General features: G+C 48.1%; 1 protein-coding gene across 1 annotated transcript in view; it reads right to left on the reverse strand.

Moving 5' to 3' along the window:
* The window catches only part of srrm3 (serine/arginine repetitive matrix 3), a gene marked incomplete at both ends in the record, with an annotated part of 52,458 nt that extends 39,084 nt beyond the window's left edge, over window positions 1–13,374 (reverse strand). Inside the window, one exon of the mRNA XM_080549465.1 lies at window positions 13,106–13,374. Coding sequence (XP_080405591.1) covers window positions 13,106–13,374 — 269 coding nt within the window. The remainder of the gene's footprint in view (window positions 1–13,105) is intronic.
* Between the last annotated feature and the right edge of the window lie 6,364 nt (window positions 13,375–19,738).

Raw genomic sequence — 19,738 nt, forward strand, 5'->3', positions numbered from 1 at the left:
TGCTCTCAAAACAGCCTCAGTTAGATTAGGTTGGATTAGATTCAACTTTATTGTCATTGCAGAGTACAAAGTACGAATTATTTGTGGCATTGATTCAACATGATGTTGGAAACAGTCCTTGGAGATTCTGGTCTATGATGATTTTTCAAGTGCACTTTTTTCAAGCTGTGAATCTCCCGTTCTACCACATCCCAAAGGTGTTCTATTGGATTCAGATCTGGTGACTGGGCAGGCCACTGAAGCTGAACTCATTGTCATGTTCATGAAACCAGTTTGAGACGACTTTTGCTTTGTGACACGGTGCCTTGTCATGCTGGAAGTCGCCATTAGAAGATGAGTAAATGGTGGCATTCCCCACACCATTACACCACCTGAACGAATGAGAAGGTGTACAGATGTTCCTAATAAAGTGTCCAGTGAGTCTATATACAGTAGCTTCCTCATTCTGGGTACTCAGTCCTGCTCTTCTTATGACTCCATCCTTGTATCTCTTTATCTTTATCTTTCTATTCAATTAATTCTGTCATGTCTGTATGCAGTGGTCCACACGCGCACACGCGCACACACACACACACACACACACACACACACACACACACACACACACACACACACACACACACACACACACACAGTTTGTCTACAAGTAATGTCTATATTGTAATATCAGGCTGTGAAGATTTCCAATGGTATCTTAAGACAGAACAGCTAAAGAAGGTCATGTGCCAGGAATGGTTACACCACACACTAAAACCTCCACTCTTCTAATGAAACTGGCTTTGTATTAAGATGGCTTTGCAGTTTTACACGCCTACTGTATATGGGGCGGCTGTGGCGCAGGAGGTAGAGCTGCCGTCTAATGATCGCAAGGTTGGCGGATCGGCGGTTCGAGCCTTGGCTGGCCACATGTCGAAGTGTCCTTGGGCAAGACAGTGAACCCCAAATTGTTCCCAGTGAGCGGGACGGCGCCTTGCGTGGTAGCTTGCCGCCATTGGTGTGTGAATGTGTGTGTGAATGGGTGAGTGAGAGGCCGTTGTAAAGCGCTTTGGATAAAGGAGCTATATAAGTGCAGTCCATCTTCACTGTATGTTATCATCAGATATGAGCAGGTGTGACTCTCGTTGTTTCCCATGATGCACCTACTCTCCTCATCTTCCTGGGGGGGTGAGAGAGGCTGGGGGGGGGGGTGAGAGAGGAGTGCTCGACTCATATCAAAGCTTTTCCAAAATAGCCATGGCCGCCAGCGTGCCGTCTGGCCTAAGTGAGAGAGCGAGCCTCTTTGATGAGTGCTCATTAAGCGGTAGGGGGAGAGGCTGAGACGCTCCACAGGGGCTCCAATCAGGCAGACACTCAATACGCCTCAATTACTCTTGGAGAAATAAATTGTGTGTGTGTGTGTGTGGACCAGGAGGTATCAGACACTGCGTATGATTCTATCATAAATAAATAATAAACCCTAAATGGCTTCGAGCTACAGTTAAGATATCTGGACATTTAAACATACATTTACAGAGGAGTGTGTTGCAAAATGGCTGATCTCTCCTCTCCTTCCTTCATCATTACCAGTGTCATACCAGTGTCATTACCAGACACAGGAAGTAGCTGAGAATCCTGACTGGAGGCACCTGATGACTCGGTCTAATAGAGACAAACACCTGCATGGTATCCATCCACTGATCACCTCCATGCCGTTTCAAACAGCCAGGCCGTGGCTCCTGTATGGACACTGTCATACCCACCCCCTACTGCAGGTCATACCCACCCCCCTACTGCATGTCATACCCACCCCCCTACTGTCATACCCACCCCCCTACTGCATGTCATACCCACCCCCCTACTGTCATACCCACCCCCCTACTGCATGTCATACCCACCCCCCCTACTGTCATACCCACCCCCCCTACTGTCATACCCACCCCCCTACTGTCATACCCACCCCCCTACTGCATGTCATACCCACCCCCCTCCGGCCCCTACAGAGTCAGGCCAAGCGCCAGTAAACGGGGGCCTCTGCCAAGCCTCAGAGAGCTTAATGAGAAGACCCCCTTTAATGTGAAGACCTTTAATTGCAGCGCTCCTCTAATTGGCTCCCATGGTGAGGCTGTCACACATGGCAGACTAGTAATCCCTGGGTTTAGCAACCAGCCGGAGGGGGGAGAGTAGGGGGAGGGGGGATAGATGGGGGAGGGGGGAGAGATGGGCGATGGTGGCCAGGGGGATAAAGGGGGAGAAGGTGGGGGGAGGTGCACTGCTAGAGGGGTTGCTAGTAGAGAGCGGCTCACATCCAACCTGTCCCTCAGTCAGTCTACTCTCTGGCGATGGCCTTGGGGGGAGAGTCTGCGGTGGGGGGGGGAGCCTGGGGTTGGGGGTGGAGGGTGGCCTACAGGCTTAAATCAACAACCGATGAAAAAAGGTTCCAGGCACCATTTTATTTGTGCCTAACGCCTGCATCCTGCATTCCTCTCTACCTCTACCCCCCGGGTTCTTGAGAGATTGATTGAGATTGAGATAACGTTTATTGCCACTATGCATTACACATATAGGAATTTGCTTCGTCACCACAGCAAGTGCGTTTATACTTTTTTCACATATCAAAAAACAGGACAACACAACAACAACACAGGACAGACAACAGTGCATTGGATAGTGCGGTATAAAGTAAAGTGCAGTGCAGAGTGCGGTTCATTGGTCTGTCCATCCCTGTATCCCACTCTCCCTTTCTCTGTTTGTTTGAAAGTGCAGTTTTGAGAGCTGTGCTAAAGGAGCATGCCTCTATCATGCTAAGCTAAATTGGGAAGGCGGATCCTACTTTACAAGAGCTTATTTGGAGCACAACACCTCACAATGGGATTTAACATTCAACTAAATAGATGATCTCTTTCAAGTTCAACTCTCTTTGAATCAGAGTGTACTAGGGATGTAACGATATACTCATGACTCAATACGATTCACCATACTGGGTTCACCATACCATTATCTCACAATTCTTTTTACAAAATGAGATTGCAGGCAAATTATGACAGATTATGACAGAATTATGAAAGATTATTTTATTTATTTCTCAGACAAAAACTTGTTTTTCTTTTTATTTCTGAGGTAGGGTATAACTGCAAAACACAAACTGTGCAATGAATGCATATTTCCTTTTCTTTATAAAAAATAAACAAATAAATCAAAGAAAAACAGAAAATATCTTGTCTTAACCAAAAAAACAAAAAACAAAAAACTAATCTCACATCAAATAAATAAATGATGAATATTGCAAGATGAGTGCAGCGTGTAGCTACAGCAATAACACTTTAACCTTTAAGCCCAACAAGATGTATCTAACCAACAGGCTAGCTAGTTAGCCTAGCTACATGACTTTCACTCCAAGTTTACACAAGCATGACAGCTTCATGGCCTCCGCCTGTCAATACGAAACACATCCAACCTTATTGGAGCGAGCTAGCTAGTCTAGTTAGCGAGCTAGTCTTGCATGTAACCTGCAATCATGTGCCATCGGCTAAAAAACGCAAAAAATGTAGCTCTGCGTTTTAAATTGCACAACGCTGTTAGCTACAAAACAATTCACAAAAAGCGTTCTAGGATAAGTTACAAAACCAGCAGATGCCGTGGAGCTTCGGTGGAAGAAGGCTGCACCCTGCCTCACCTGACCCAACACCACTGTGCTGCTAGCCCTCCACACCTGACCCAACACCACTGTGCTGCTAGCCCTCCCTGCCTCACCTGACCCAACACCACTGTGCTGCTAGCCCTCCACACCTGACCCAACACCACTGTGCTGCTAGCCCTCCCTGCCTCACCTGACCCAACACCACTGTGCTGCTAGCCCTCCCTGCCTCACCTGACCCAACACCACTGTGCTGCTAGCCCTCCCTGCCTCACCTGACCCAACACCACTGTGCTGCTAGCCCCCCCCGGCACGCCCGCCCGCCCGCCCGCCTCTCTCAATGCCACGATGATTTTTCATCTTGCCGTTTTTGAAGCGTCACATATTTCTAGCGATAATGAACTGTCTGGCTGGCGACGCGTCGTTAGTCCTTACATCCCTATTAAGAGCGTAGTAACTCTGACGGCCCCCCTGTCCTCTGTCGCCGTCAGACAGCCTGCTGACCGGGCCAATGGGGGGGGGGGCTCTCTGGTGGACATATGGCCCCTTTACATCGCTCTTAAACCAGAGGCAATTAGTCCGGAGCCAGGACCCTGACAGATGGCCGTGGTGGCCCTCTCCTCATGACATGCAGCAGCTCTCTATCAGCGACATTAATCTGGGCTGCACCGCCTTTACCCTGAGGGCCTAACGAGAGCCGCCTTCCTGCCCCGGCCCAGCCCAGCCTGACTCCTCACTGGTGGGGGTGGAGGGGGGGGTGGGGTGGAGGGGGGGGTGGGGGTGGAGGGGGGGAGGTCTAGAGTCTAGACAGAGACACATAGAACACATAGAACAGAGACACCAGCTCCACTAACTGGAGTCCCCCAGGAGTCATGGATTCATTTATCTCTCTGGTCAGCAGGGAAGATGGGGGGAGGACGGGGGAGGACGGGGGAGGATGGGGGGAGGAAGGGGGAGGTCATGAAGGACAAGTGTGGAGAGTGGAGGGCATGGTGAGATCATGGTGAGCACGGATACAGTGAGATCTATGGAATAGAGTTCAGGGATATAAGACACATGTTTTGGGGGGAGGGATTAGATTAGATTCAACCTTTGTCCTTGTACAGAGTGCGACGAAATGTATTTTTTTGCTCTAGGCACAGGGGTCAGCCATAGTCAGCGCCCCTGGAGCAATTAGGAGTTAAGTGCCTTGCTCAAGGGCACAACGGCAGTGGTAGGACACCTTAGATATGATGCCAGCACCCCTCCAGTCACCAGCTCACATCCGGCTCCCTCCTGAGGCGGGGATCGATCCAACGACCTTCCGATTGCTAGCCAGCTTCTCTAACCTCTAGGCTACCTGCCCCCCCCACCCTAGACTTCAAGGTCTAGCTAGTCATTGCTTCAGATAGCTCTAGTTGATCACACCCCTCTAGTCTCCCTTAGTACTTCCCATGTCAATGTGTGGGGGGATGAACACGTGTCGTCTGGCAAAGAAATGACCGGGGATGGAAGGAACAGTTCTTTAGTATGATTACTGGATGTCAAAGAAAGGACTTGGGGAGTGAACGTGGGGTTAGGACCCGTATGGTAACCTTCAAGTCCCCGGGGGGAAACTGAGTGCATGGAGGATGCAGTGAGAGAGTGTATGGAGGATGCAGTGAGAGAGTGTATGGAGGATGCAGTGAGAGAGAGTGTATGGAGGATGCAGTGAGAGAGTGTATGGAGGATGCAGTGAGAGAGAGTGTATGGAGGACGCAGTGAGAGAGAGTGTATGGAGGATGCAGTGAGAGAGAGTATGGAGGATGCAGTGAGAGAGAGTGTATAGAGGATGCAGTGAGAGAGTGTATGGAGGATGCAGTGAGAGAGTGTATGGAGGATGCAGTGAGAGAGTGTATGGAGGATGCAGTGAGAGAGTGTATGGAGGATGTAGTGAGAGAGAGAGTATGGAGGATGCAGTGAGAGAGAGAGTGTATGGAGGATGCAGTGAGAGAGAGTGTATGGAGGATGCAGTGAGAGAGTGTATGGAGGATGCAGTGAGAGAGTGTATGGAGGATGCAGTGAGAGAGAGTGTATGGAGGATGCAGTGAGAGAGAGTGTATGGAGGATGCAGTGAGAGAGAGTGTATGGAGGATGCAGTGAGAGAGTGTATGGAGGATGCAGTGAGAGAGTGTATGGAGGATGCAGTGAGAGAGTGTATGGAGGATGCAGTGAGAGAGTGTATGGAGGATGTAGTGAGAGAGTGTATGGAGGATGCAGTGAGAGAGAGTGTATGGAGGATGCAGTGAGAGAGTGTATGGAGGATGCAGTGAGAGAGTGTATGGAGGATGCAGTGAGAGAGAGTGTATGGAGGATGCAGTGAGAGAGTGTATGGAGGTCTCTTCCACGCTTGACTGAGGTCGCGGCTAGCGACAAAGTCTCAAAGTTGACGGTCACCAAAGGTTCAGTTGAGAACCTCGTAAGCACATCGAGAACCAGCGACCAAGTCCCAAAACTGGACATGTGTCTAGCACCATGGCCTGGGGTGGTCCAGTGGTCTAGCACCATGGCCTAGGGTGGTCCAGTGGTCTAGCACCGCGGTCTACAGTGCACACATATGCCCATGTCGGCATGGGTTCGAATCCGGCCCATACCCTGCTGACACCCTCTCTCTCTCCCTTCTTCTCCTTACTTTCCCGTCTGTCTTCACTGAATCTGTCCAATAAAATGAAACATATGAGTGGGACTGCCCTATTCAGAAAAAAAAAACTGGACAGGAGGCCTGGAGGCTGGACAGATGCACCGCGCTCCTGTCACAAACCGACAGACAATAGGGCCGTGCCACGACCACCGTGGCAGAGGCTGTGGAAGTGGAGCACTGACAAAGGCACCACACCCCCCCCCCCCCCCCCCCGCCCCCACCACCTCTCACACAAAGCCAAGAGGAACCATCTGCCAAGACAGGCACTTTCATTTCATTCAAATGACTCCACAGTCTCAAACATTCTAGAATGTACAGTAATGTATGCAGGGGTGCATAATATCCCATAGTAAGGAGATGAACCGAGTCGAATGAAAAGAGTTCAGCAATTATGAAAGGTGGCGTTAGTCTTACTTCCAACCAATAATCCTGTTGAGGTTGTTGAGTTCAACTCAAACTTACCATACACTAAACATGACAGTTCAGCAGCTGGTATAGGATTACAATCTCATGTTACCCAGTCTATTCAAATTGTGCCTTCCCCCCTAAATGACAGCTTGAATGAGCTGAGACTACACACTGGAAACCAGCTGGTCAGTTACAGGGTTACAGGGTTTCTTTAGTCATGCTGAGGCTACAGTTACACCAGCAGTGAGAGAGAAAGGCTTGTGGGCAGTGCTCTAGTGGACATGCTTATCCAGCAGTGAAAAATACACACACTACTACTACTAACAGCATCAATCCACTAGTCCATCATACAGAGTATAGCAGAGGGCTTCAAAGCATTCTACAACCACCCCACCCCCCCCCCACCCCCAGGACTCCTTATTGCCTGGGAAGATGTATTAGTGTTTTTAGGTTTAGATGAAACACTGGTAAGTTGAGAACTGACTGCGATGAAGATAGACCATCTAAACCACAGGCACTGTCATTTATTCAGACGACTCCACAGTATCAAACATGTTAGACTGTACAGGAGCAACTTGATTGCAAGGCCTGCGGTTTTTTTCCCATACTGCTAATCAGTAACATTCGCTACAGTGTCATACAAAGAATGGCCATGAATGTAAAAACAAACACTGGATCGTAAAAAAAAATATATTCGCAAATGACGGTCAAATCGATACCAACATCTAACCCCCTCTCGGGCTTGATGACTTGGCTGTCAACACAAACCGTTTTAATTTCGCCTACCACACACAGACATAAGGTCACCCAACTCCTTATTAATTATAGTCACAGCCAGCCTAGAGAGTCCCTCGGAGCCCCGTTTAGCCACGCGGCTGCGCGTGTGCGTGTGCGCATGGCTGAATGGATCAGTGTGGGCCTGAGACTCTGAGCTAGGGAGATTAGAGCAGAAGCCAGCAGATGCCAGTCACCACCGTAGCCTAGCGGAAGCAGCAGCCTTAGCGCGCTGCGCGGCTCTCCCTGCATTTAGCGCTGGAGGAGAGAGCATGCTAACGAGAGATGCTACGTCCTTGACCGACTGACTCTCTGGCTCTGACTGTGGCGCTGCCCAAGCAGCCATTACTGGACGCAAAAGTGGCGTTATCCTCTTGTGGAAACTGCAGTGTGTAGCCTAAACGTGCAGCTTCTACAACAGCATGTTTGGATACTGGATTCTGATTGGCTAGCAACAGTGGTAAATACCCCAACAACCTTCAGTTCGGACCGCATTTCCAGTATCAATGCACCTCCCAATCAATCTGATTAACAACACCTGTGCTGACCTACAATGCAATGGTTGATCTGGTTTATGGGACTATATTCTGTGGTGGAAGGATATATGGATTCTGAAACGATTCATGATTGTAAATAATTTAATTTAATGTTACAACTGTGTATTTTTTATATTATGTGGTGGCTGTTGTAGAAAAGCAATGTAGCATTGGAGGGCGGGGGTTGTGGACTCATTTACCACTGTACAGGGTTTTCCTACTCGGCTTCGCCTCGTGCCACAACCCTGTACCAGTGGTAAATTAGTCCACAACCCCCTTCCTCTCATGGTCAATTGCTTCCGTATTCTTCACCACTACTGTTTCTATCCTGTATGTGGGGGTTACTGTGTTCTCTGTAAAAGGTGCTAACTACTGGGATAGCCTAGCAGGTGTGAGTAGAGAGTGCCCTACATGTTCAAGACCCATCTCAAACTGAATCTTAAGGCAAACCAGAACTGTGATAATTTTTAGTCAGATTCAGTGTACAATCTAAACATTTGTTTATGTAACTTGTTTCTTGCTTTTATTACTGTGACGATCCACACTGGTACCACCAGTGGGCGCCAAACATCTATTGTCTTGTTGACCCTCTCTCTTGGTTCCTGATGGGCACAGGTGAAGGTGATCATCCTGATTGTCCCAGGAACTTTAAGAGGGGGTCAAATTGATGGACTCGCTCTCTTCCTTGTCGACCAGCAGCCTTTTTGGTTGTTGTTATGATTTACTTTATCATTCTTTCCATTTAACCTATTATTCTTTAATAAATCTCCTATTATTGTTCTCCATGTGTCGTCTCCCTTTTTGTCACCTTGTCCTGAGCCAGGCAAGCGTAACAAATTGGGTGCTCGTCCGGGATTGAATTTGGTGAGAGCAATATTCTCTCCCTTTTCATAGTTGATATTCGGGATTGGATTGTTGGATTTGTCCAACTCTATATTGGGAGACCCGCATGGTTATTGTTTATAGTTATTGGGTTTTGGTTGGATTGGATGTAATGTATTGTTTAGTATATTTGGTACGTTGGTTTGGGTGCTGGTGACGAGGGGGAGCTGGCCGTCCGACTGTGCTGACAAGGACGTAACTCTTGGTATTGGCTGTGATTTTCGGCTGGAGTTTGGTGAGTGCTGTGTTCTATGCAAAGCAGAGAAGGATAGGTAGGGCGGGTGGTTTAGATACCATCAGAGCTATACGTGAACCCCCGTGCTAGGAGTAGAAGCGCTTAACGCTTGTTTATTGTTTTCGTTTGTTATTTTTGGTGTGTTGAACGCGGGGGCGCCACCAGGCATTTGCTTGGTGGAAGAGTTGCATGTGAACGCACTGAAGACTAGCTGAGTGGTTAGTCAGTCATTACTGAGTTAGATGCGGGGCAGCTCTTACGAAGTATGTTAGTTACTTTTCTGTTTTGTATGTGTGCACAGTTACTCGCTTTAAATGGGCTGAAGATTATGGCTGATATGGGAGTAGTTTATAGGAGGAGTTTGTAATAGGAGGGGAGATTCCCGTTTGTTAGGGTTGGTTAATATTGGTTATTTGATTATATTGAGTTATGGATGTTTTTGAGGAGTTTGTGGCAGCTCCGTCGGTCGATGGATTGTTACAGTTAACGAAGGAACAACTGTGGAAGGTTGTGGAACATTATGAGGTTAAGCTTGAGGTGGTGAAAGGCCGAGCAAAGAAACAGGACGTAGTGGAGGCTTTACAGACTACGTTAATTAATAGGGGCATACTAAAGGGTAAATTGTCTGTCCCTAAAATATCCGTTGGGGTTGCATCTGGGTCCACTGAGTTAACATTTGATCAACAGAAGGAATTGTTAGCATTACAGATGGAATCACAGACGCGAGAGCGTGAATTTCAGATGCAAGAGCGTGAATTTCAGACGCGAGAGCAGACGCGAGAGCGTGAGTTTCAGGCACAAGAGCGTGCGAGGGACAGGGAATTGGAGTTGGATAAATTAGCTCTTGAACGGGAGCGCCTTAGGTTGATTGCTGAGGGAAAGTTATCTGACGGTGGAGGTGGCGATTCGAGTAATTCAAAGAGGGATAATATGTCTGTCATGGTTAGACTGTTGCCAAAGTTTAATGAAAAAGATCCTGATGTATTCTTTTCACTGTTTGAGAGTGTTGCCGACGATAGGGACTGGTCTACTTCAGACCGCACCGCATTACTACAGAGTGTGCTTATTGGCCGAGCTCAGGAAGCTTATATTGCTCTTAATGGTAGAGAGAGGAAAGATTATGATACAGTTAAGGCCGCTATCCTTAGGGCTTATGAACTTGTTCCTGAAGCTTACAGACAGCGGTTTAGACAATGGAAGAAACATGACAAACAAACTCATGTTGAGGTTGTAAGAGAACTAACAAGCCATTTCAATCGTTGGTGCGTGGCGGTAGAGGTGAATACTCTGGAGGATCTGGCAAATTTGATTATTCTGGAACAGTTTAAAACCATTGTCCCTGATCGCATTGCCACTTACGTTAACGAACACAAGGTGAAAACAGCAGGTCAAGCCGCGGTGTTGGCAGATGAATTTGTACTGACTAATAAAAGTCAGTTTGGTGAACATCGTTTTCGTAGCGAGGGGAGCCGTAGACATAATCCGAACGTGACTGACCTATTGGTAAATCGTACACAATTCCCTAACGAAGGTCCTGGTTATTCTGTCCCCTTTTCAAGGTCGGAGCATGGCAGTCAGAGTAGAGTAGATCCTAACTCGACATGCAATTATTGCCTTGAGAAGGGTCACTGGAAACAGGAGTGTCCTGTCCTAAAAGGAAAGAAAACCTACAGTGGGAAGGGGGGCTCTGTTAGACCGTTGGCACTTGCAGTGCATGCTTGTGGGGCAGGAGTAAGAGTGTCTGGGGTTGCCGAGGGGTCTCCCTTTAAACCAGGGGTGATGGCATCCTCAGTATCCAGCCCACCTGCGGCTACTGAGTTGGCGGGGGCACTACAGGGCTCTGCCTCCATACAGATTAGCGAGGAGGATCCTGATTTTGGTCCGTTTATTACTACAGGTTTCGTTTCTCTGGTGGGTAGCCCACAGAAAGTGCCTGTCCAGATACTTCGTGATACGGGGGCTTCAGAATCTTTTATATTGGAATCGGTTTTAACATTCTCTCAGGAGTCAAGTGTGGGGACCAGCGTTTTGATTAGAGGGATGGGGATGCAGACTTTGTCTGTCCCCTTGCATGAAATTGAGCTTTGCTCTGATCTGGTCCAGGGGGTAGTGACCATTGGTGTTCGACCCTCTCTGCCTGTGGTGGGTGTGGCAGTCATTTTAGGAAATAACCTGGCTGGAGGAAGAGTGTGGAGTGATGTGCCCCCACCTCTGGTAGTTAGTTCTGGGTTTACACGACCAACAGGACCCGACCTAAGTGTGAAGGAGTTTCCTGAGGTTTTTACTGCCTGCGCCATGACTCGTGCTATGAGTTGCATGGACCCTGGAATTGATGATGGTGAAGAGTCTGATGGGTTCGCTCCTGACAGTTCTGTTTTTCGGTTGCCAGATCTGCCGCCGTCTTTGTCTCGGAGTGAGTTGATTTTGGCCCAACAGGAGGATCCTGAGCTGAGGCTGCTGCTCGGTGGGATTCAGCCTGGGGATGAGCTGGAGAGCTCTGCAGGTGGTTGTTTTCTCTTGGAGGATGTGTTGGTTCGTGGATGGCTTCCTCATGGTGATTGTTCTGTGGGTGACCCAGTTTTCCGGGCAGGGTTTGCTGGTCCCTGCTCTGTTGTACGACAGGTGTCCAGACAGAATTATTTGATCGATGCCCCTAGCCGTAGAGGGTCTACACAGACCACAGTGCATGGGGTGTCTCCATCTCCGTCCACTCCTGTGGTGGCAGCAGGGGGGGAGGAGGATGTGAGTGGGCCTGGAGACGGTGTTTTGCGTCCTCGGCTTAGGACCATGAGACATTGGCTGAGTTATGTGTTATTGTTTGAGGGCTGTTTGGTTTCTGTTTGGCACTGGTTTGGGCTCTGCAGCGCTTTGATGTTTGTGTGGGAGGGGGGGGGTCTCATCCAGTGGTTGTTTGTTCAGATCATAACCCCCTGACCTTTTTGCATACTTTGCAGAGTCCGAGCCAGCGCCTTACCAGGTGAATCAATGCTGCCGGTCTAAAACTCTTGTCCTTAATCTCTCTTTCTCTTGCTCCTCCCTCCTTAAATAGAGCTTTTCCAGGTACCAGGAATTGCTGGAGGGTGGGCAAGTTGTAGGGGAGGTTGGGATTTGACGTTTAGGCTGTGTGTGGCAGAGATCACCGTTTTTTTTGTTGCCATAGACTCTTGTTATTATTTGTATTATTTGTAATCTGGGAAACAAATTAGCAGAGACCTTTTTAGTAGGCCTCTGTTTTAAGGGGGGGGATGTGACGATCCACACTGGTACCACCAGTGGGCGCCAAACATCTATTGTCTTGTTGACCCTCTCTCTTGGTTCCTGATGGGCACAGGTGAAGGTGATCATCCTGATTGTCCCAGGAACTTTAAGAGGGGGTCAAATTGATGGACTCGCTCTCTTCCTTGTCGACCAGCAGCCTTTTTGGTTGTTGTTATGATTTACTTTATCATTCTTTCCATTTAACCTATTATTCTTTAATAAATCTCCTATTATTGTTCTCCATGTGTCGTCTCCCTTTTTGTCACCTTGTCCTGAGCCAGGCAAGCGTAACAATTACTGATTGTCACAATGCTTTTACCTGGCTAATTATTGGAATGATTGTTGCTGTCTCCTGCTTAGGGACTACGGTGTGTAAATGAGCATTTCTTCTACAATCCGGCATGTTTACATTTAGTATTTCTTGTACTTGATGTTCATTAACATGTCATGAGCTTAGAATGATATGGTTCTATCTCCGTTTAGGGTAGTTCAGAGATATTGAGCGTCAAAGTTTTTACATTCCATTATGTTTTGTGAGATGGAACCTTTGTATTTTATGAATTACTAACTGAAAGATGTCAACATTTTAAAAATAACACCACACAGCCATTAATAAACACCTAATGGATCAGATTTTGTAAAAAACTAAATTTAGATTTTTGAAATTTTTAGATAGAACCTTAGAATTCTAACGTCACGATGTGCCGTCCCTATCAAATATACTACTAATAGCAACTCACCCCTGCTCCTCCATCATCTCCTGCAGCTCCATACACTTCAGCTCCACCCGCCTCTTCCTCTCGTGGTCCAGGATCTCCCGGTGGGCCTTCTTCACCAGGACGGGCTCCGGCCTGGGCTCCTCCTCCTCCTCCTCCTCCTCTGGCTCCTCCTCCTCAGCCTTGGGCCGCACGGCGGGCACCGGCGCCGAGGCGGCCGCCCCCGCCACCGCCAGCTGGGGCACACCGTTGGCGCCGTCCTCGGGGGAAGGCAACCTCGCCCCATTGTACATGGCCACCGCTCTGAGGGAGAGAACAGGGACGTGTTATTATCTACAGGAGATGAGCTGACCCTGGCGGGACAGCTTTCTGAGGGGAGAGAGAAAGGGTTGTGTTTTGGGGCGGCTGTGGCATAGGAGGTAGAGTCGGCATCTACGGATCGCAAGGTTGGCAAATCGGCAGTTCGAGCCCCGACTGGCCACATGTCGAAGTGTCCTTGTCCTTGGTGTGTGAATGTGTGTGTGAATGAGAGGCCGTTGTAAAGCGCTTTGGAATAAGGCGCTATATAAGTGCAGTCCATTTTATGTTTATTCAGTTCTGACCATGCCATCTACAGTAGCTAGTTGCCATGGGAGATACAGGTTCCTAGTCCCCAGAGAGAGAAAAAGTGATGTTGCTACATTATTTTCAGCCTTAATGACCCCTGAACCCTAAAGAGGTCAAGAGGCTAAAATAAAGATGTGATGAACACACTTGTTTGCTTTAAGTGTGGCTAGTGTGTTATAAACCATGAGCACCGTTGGTGCCATGACACTTAAATCAATAAAAACATCTGACAACATTTAAACAGGCCCTCAAAACCCACCTCTTCAAGCTTGCCTTCACTAGTTAACCCTCTCCCCCTCCCCTTCCCATGTGTCCCCGTCTTTGAGTATCTAGAAAATCGCTATATAAGTCTAATGTATTATTATTATTATTATATATATATATTTTTTTATATAAGTGACCTCCATCTCCTCTCCTCTCTAGCTCAGTGTGTGTTCGTTTACTCCGGTCAAGTGAGAGGGTTGCCACAGTGTGTATGTATATGTACGGTTCCTCATCACAACAAAGTGAGCTGTGGTGATGTGATGGTTATAACTCTGGACAGGGTGAAGGATACGTGGCCTGAGCAGTTGCACACACAGGGTTATTCTGGCCTCGCAGGCACATGTCCACATGCATCACCTCCAACTGCACCGGCTGCAACCTTTTGTCTGTGCGCCCAGTGTGTGCTGCGGGCAGGGTGATGGGGCCAGTGTGTGCTGGAGGCAGGGTGATGGGGCCAGTGTGTGCTGGGGGCAGGGTGAGCTGGGGGCAGGGTGTGCTGGGGGCAGGGTGTGCTGGGGGCAGGGTGTGCTGGGGGCAAAAAAATGACTCTCCACTGACCGCCAACTCATCTGATTGATTGATTGATTGATTGAAAACCTTTATTGTCCCCAATGGGGAAATTTTGTTGTCAAACAGCTCAGTTAGGGCAGAAAACATTCAGTACAGAAAACAGAAAAACATTCAATAAAATACATAAAACAGTGCAGGCTCAATAAGTAAAAAGTTCCAAAAGTTCCAGCTCCAGGTCTCCCCCACCCTGCAGGGCCTGGTTGTAGAGTCGGAGTGCAGCTGGAATAAAGGACTGTCCAAATCTTTTTGTACTTTGACGGGGGAGAACAAATCTGTGGCTGAACTTGCTCCTCATCCCTGCCAGCTCGCAGTACATCGGGTGGGAGGGATTGGCCAGCATGGCCGCCAGTTTTTTCCCCATCCTCTGTTCTGCCACCACCTCTAGGCTGTCCAGCCCGGTCCCCACCACAGAGCTGGCCTTCTTCACCAGTTTGTTTAGCTTCGCAGCATCCCTGGCACAGATGTTTCCACCCCAGCAGGCCACGGCGAAGAACAGAACGCTGGCAACCACCGACTGATAAAACATTTGCAGCAGCTTGTTGCAGACACCGAAAGACCTCAGCCTTCTCAGGAAAAACAGTCTGCTCTGCCCTTTCCTGAGAAGAGCCTCGGTGTTGTCAGTCCAGTCCAGTTTGTTATTAATTTGTACTCCCAGGTACCTGTAGGAGTCCACCCTCTCGACTTCCACCCCCTTGATGGTGATGGGGGCTGGGGTCCTTCTCTTCCTCCTAAAATCCACCACCAACTCCTTTGTTTTGCTGGTGTTAAGCAAAAGGTAGTTGGTGTCGCACCACTGCACGAAGCTCTCCACCAGGGCCCTGTACTCCTCATCCCTGTCGTCTGTGATGTAACCGACGATAGAGGAGTCATCCGAAAACTTCTGCAGGTGGCACTGGTCGGAGCTAAACTGGAAGTCGGAGGTATAGAGGGTGAAGAGAAAGGGTGACAGAACAGTTCCCTGGGGGGCACCGGTGTTGCACACCACCACCTCAGACTGACAGCCCTGCAGTCTCACATACTGACGCCTGTCTGTGAGGTAGTTGTGGATCCAAGCCGTCAGGGAGTCCTCCACACACATCACTGCTAGTTTGTCAGCCAGCAGTGATGGCTTGATAGTGTTAAATGCACTGGAGAAGTCGAAGAACATGGTCCTCACCATGCTCTGTGGCCTCTCCAGGTGTGTGTAGGCCCTGTGCAGCATGTAAATGATGGCGTCCTCCACCCCCATGCTCTCCTGGTATGCAAACTGCCGGGGGTCCAGGAAGTCCTTCACCTGGGGCTTAAGGTGTTGCAGCACTAGCCTCTCCAGGATCTTCATGACCTGTGGTGTCAGGGCGACAGGTCTGTAGTCGTTTGGGGTGCTGGGCCGTCCCTTCTGAAGTTGTGCAAAGCTAAACAAGGCCTTCATCAATGAGAAGAGCCAGGCTGAGGTTTGCAAAAGACCACGAGGACTGGCCCGTAGAGGACTGGAATACGGTAATCTTCTCTAATGAGTTCCTCATATACGGTAATCTTCTCTAATGAACCCCATTGAAAACCTCTGCAATGTGATGGAGAGGAAGATGAATGGTGTGAGATCTGATCAATATTCTGTCTTTCATATGACAGTGTGTGTGAGTGGAATGTTTTCACATTTACGAATGTGATGTTGATAGACTTTGGCTCCAGTCAAGGCCTTCCTTGCACTCTATACGCAGTTCCTCACTCGTATATGAGTAAGGAGGGGTGAGGGGGGTGGAGTTGACCCATAACGTATGATAAACAACTACTGGAAGAGGAATCTATGAAGCCTTTTGTTCTGAGTGTTGAAGTGTGTGTGCCTGGTCACTGGTCAGGCAAGCAGGCAGGAGCACATGTGGATATCTCTCTGCAAAGACAGCAAACAGCTGTACTCCTCTGCAAAGACAAACAGCTGTACTCCTCTGCAGACAGCAAACAGCTGTACTCCTCTGCAGACAGCAAACAGCTGTATTCCTCTGCAAAGACAGCAAACAGCTGTACTCCTCTGCAGAGACAGCAAACAGCTGTACTCCTCTGCAAAGACAGCAAACATCTGTACTCCTCTGCAGAGACAGCAAACAGCTGTACTCCTCTGCAAAGACAGCAAACAGCTGTACTCCTCTGCAAAGACAGCAAACAGCTGTACTCCTCTGCAGAGACAGACAGCAAACAGCTGTACTCCTCTGCAAAGACAAACAGCTGTACTCCTCTGCAAAGACAGCAAACAGCTGTACTCCTCTGCAAAGACAAACAGCTGTATTCCTCTGCAGAGACAGACAGCAAACAGCTGTACTCCTCTGCAAAGACAAACAGCTGTATTCCTCTGCAGACAGCAAACAGCTGTATTCCTCTGCAAAGACAGCAAACAGCTGTATTCCTCTGCAGAGACAGCAAACAGCTGTACTACTCTGCAAAGACAACAAACAGCTGTACTCCTCTGCAAAGACAGCAAACAGCTGTACTACTCTGCAAAGACAACAAACAGCTGTACTCCTCTGCAGACAGCAAACAGCTGTATTCCTCTGCAAAGACAGCAAACAGCTGTACTCCTCTGCAGAGACAGCAAACAGCTGTACTCCTCTGCAGAGACAGCAAACATCTGTACTCCTCTGCAAAGACAGCAAACAGCCGTACTCCTCTGCAAAGACAGCAAACAGCTGTACTCCTCTGCAGAGACAGCAAACATCTGTACTACTCTGCAAAGACAACAAACAGCTGTACTCCTCTGCAGACAGCAAACAGCTGTATTCCTCTGCAAAGACAGCAAACAGCTGTACTCCTCTGCAGAGACAGCAAACAGCTGTACTCCTCTGCAGAGACAGCAAACATCTGTACTCCTCTGCAAAGACAGCAAACAGCCGTACTCCTCTGCAAAGACAGCAAACAGCTGTACTCCTCTGCAGAGACAGCAAACAGCTGTACTCCTCTGCAGAGACAGCAAACAGCTGTACTCCTCTGCAGAGACAGCAAACATCTGTACTCCTCTGCAGAGACAGCAAACAGCTGTACTCCTCTGCAGAGACAGCAAACAGCTGTACTCCTCTGCAGAGACAGCAAACAGCTGTACTCCTCTGCAAAGACAGCAAACAGCCGTACTCCTCTGCAGAAACAGCAAACAGCTGTACTCCTCTGCAGAGACAGCAAACAGCTGTACTCCTCTGCAGAGACAGCAAACAGCTGTACTACTCTGCAAAGACAGCAAACAGCTGTACTTGTTGAAATAAACACCACCTTTTCGGCCAAAGGCGCCGCATATCTGTGTTGATAGTTAACTGGAGAATTAACTTGCATTGGTCTTTTTCTAGGTTGTAGAAACGTCTTTTAATGGTTGGTACTAAACACTATGCTGAGTCAACTAAACACTATGCTGAGTCAACATAGGGACATTCACACAAACAGCCTTAAAACCACCAGATGGTCACAAGCCGTCAAACAAAGCCGAGCTGCTTGAATCTCTGCGCCAGGACTGAGTGGCATAAAGTCACCCAACTGCAACGTGAGAGACTGGTGGAGAGCATTCCAAGACGCATGAAAGCTGTGATTGAGAATCAGGATTATTCCACCAAATATTCATTTCTGAACTCTTCCTAAGTTAAAACATTTGTATTGCGTTGTTTAAAAATGAATATGAACTTGTTTTCTTTGCATTATTCATTATTCATTTTGTATAAATCTGAAAAACGCTGCATCTGTTTTGTTATTTTCTGCAAATAAATGCTCTAAATTACAATATTTTTATTTGGAATTTGGAAGAAATGTTGTCAGCAGTTTATAGAACAAAACTAAAATGTTCATTTTACTCAAACACATACCTAGAAGTAGTAAAACCAGAGAAACAGATCATTTTGCAGTGGTCTCCTAATTTTTTCCAGAGATGTATATATATTTAACTTTTATTTACCCTGGCGAGTGCTAAGAAGAAATGATCTATAACACTGACGAACTGGCCAGCGGCGACTAGGAAGTGCGGTTAGTTTTGTTTAGCCAAAGTTCAAATCACAATGTGAGTATAAGGGCTGTAGAAGTCCCTAGTTCTCATGTCTGAATACTGTCTCAATGAAACAACGGGGTTGTCGGTTTTTGAAATAAAAAGTAATCTGGTACCAGAGTTGCCTGGGCTGGGTTCTGACTGAGACTAATTGGGTGGTGCTGGGCGGTGTGGCCCGCTGCAGGGAGAGAGGCCTCACCATGTGTTCACGAGCCTCTCTAGCCCAGCACCGGTCCGACTCAACTAATGGCTTCATTTTTCACAAGCCAGTCACAAACCCGCAGCCCGAGCACTTCATCACTGTCAGGGATGGGAAGGTTCTAGGAGGAAGACGCCTCCATCTCCTCCTCACCGTCCTCATTTGAGCAGCGTAGGCAGGGGGGCTTTAATTTATTCAACGCCAGTGAACAAGGCAGGCCACCCCCCCAGGTGCAATCTAGGCTGCTGTATCCCGACAATTCAGTTCTTCTGGTGTCACAAAGTGGGTAAAATAGCATAGCACTGATGTGTTTGTTTTTGAAGAGCACACAGGCAGCACAGGCTCCAGTCATGGCGGGGCGCTGTGCGCTGGTAAACGAGCTGTGAGGAGTCTGTGCATAGCGACGCCATGCGTGGCTGATAGAACAGGTGGCGGGACAGCAGGAGACATCATCACTGAATCTATTATACAGTAAATCAGCACTTGATATTCTGTGACAGTCCTCTTTCATTTGCACACACTCACCCACAGAGTCTTTCTCTAGAAGCTTCTGAGGACGGGTGAATACTTCTCTGTGAGGTAAACCAGTCGTTGTGTTGTCACAATTGGAACTAGACACACTAAAGCACGTCCTTAGGGGCAGGAGAAAGAATATGTATTCTTGAACATGCCAGTTTTTGACATTGTATACAATACAAATACACAAGGGAGAAACTACGACAAGGCATCCATGAGCTTTTACTTTTCCTGATTGAGTAACAATAACAATAACAGTCACAGTCTCACAGTCACAGTCACAGTCAAAGTCACAGTCACAGTCACAGACACAGTCACAGTCACAGACACAGTCACAGCCACAGTCAGTCACAGTCACAGTAACAGTCACAGTCACAGTAACAGACACAGTCACAGCCACAGTAGCAGTCACAGTAACACAGTCACAGTTAGAGTCACAGACACAGTCACAGTCACAGTCACAGTCACAGTCACATCAACAGTATCCTTCCTGTTTGTCAGTTAGCTCTGCTGC

The sequence above is a fragment of the Nansenia antarctica genome (assembly GCF_963989245.1).
Source record: "Nansenia antarctica genome assembly, chromosome: 20".
Taxonomy (NCBI): Eukaryota; Metazoa; Chordata; class Actinopteri; order Argentiniformes; family Microstomatidae; genus Nansenia; species Nansenia antarctica.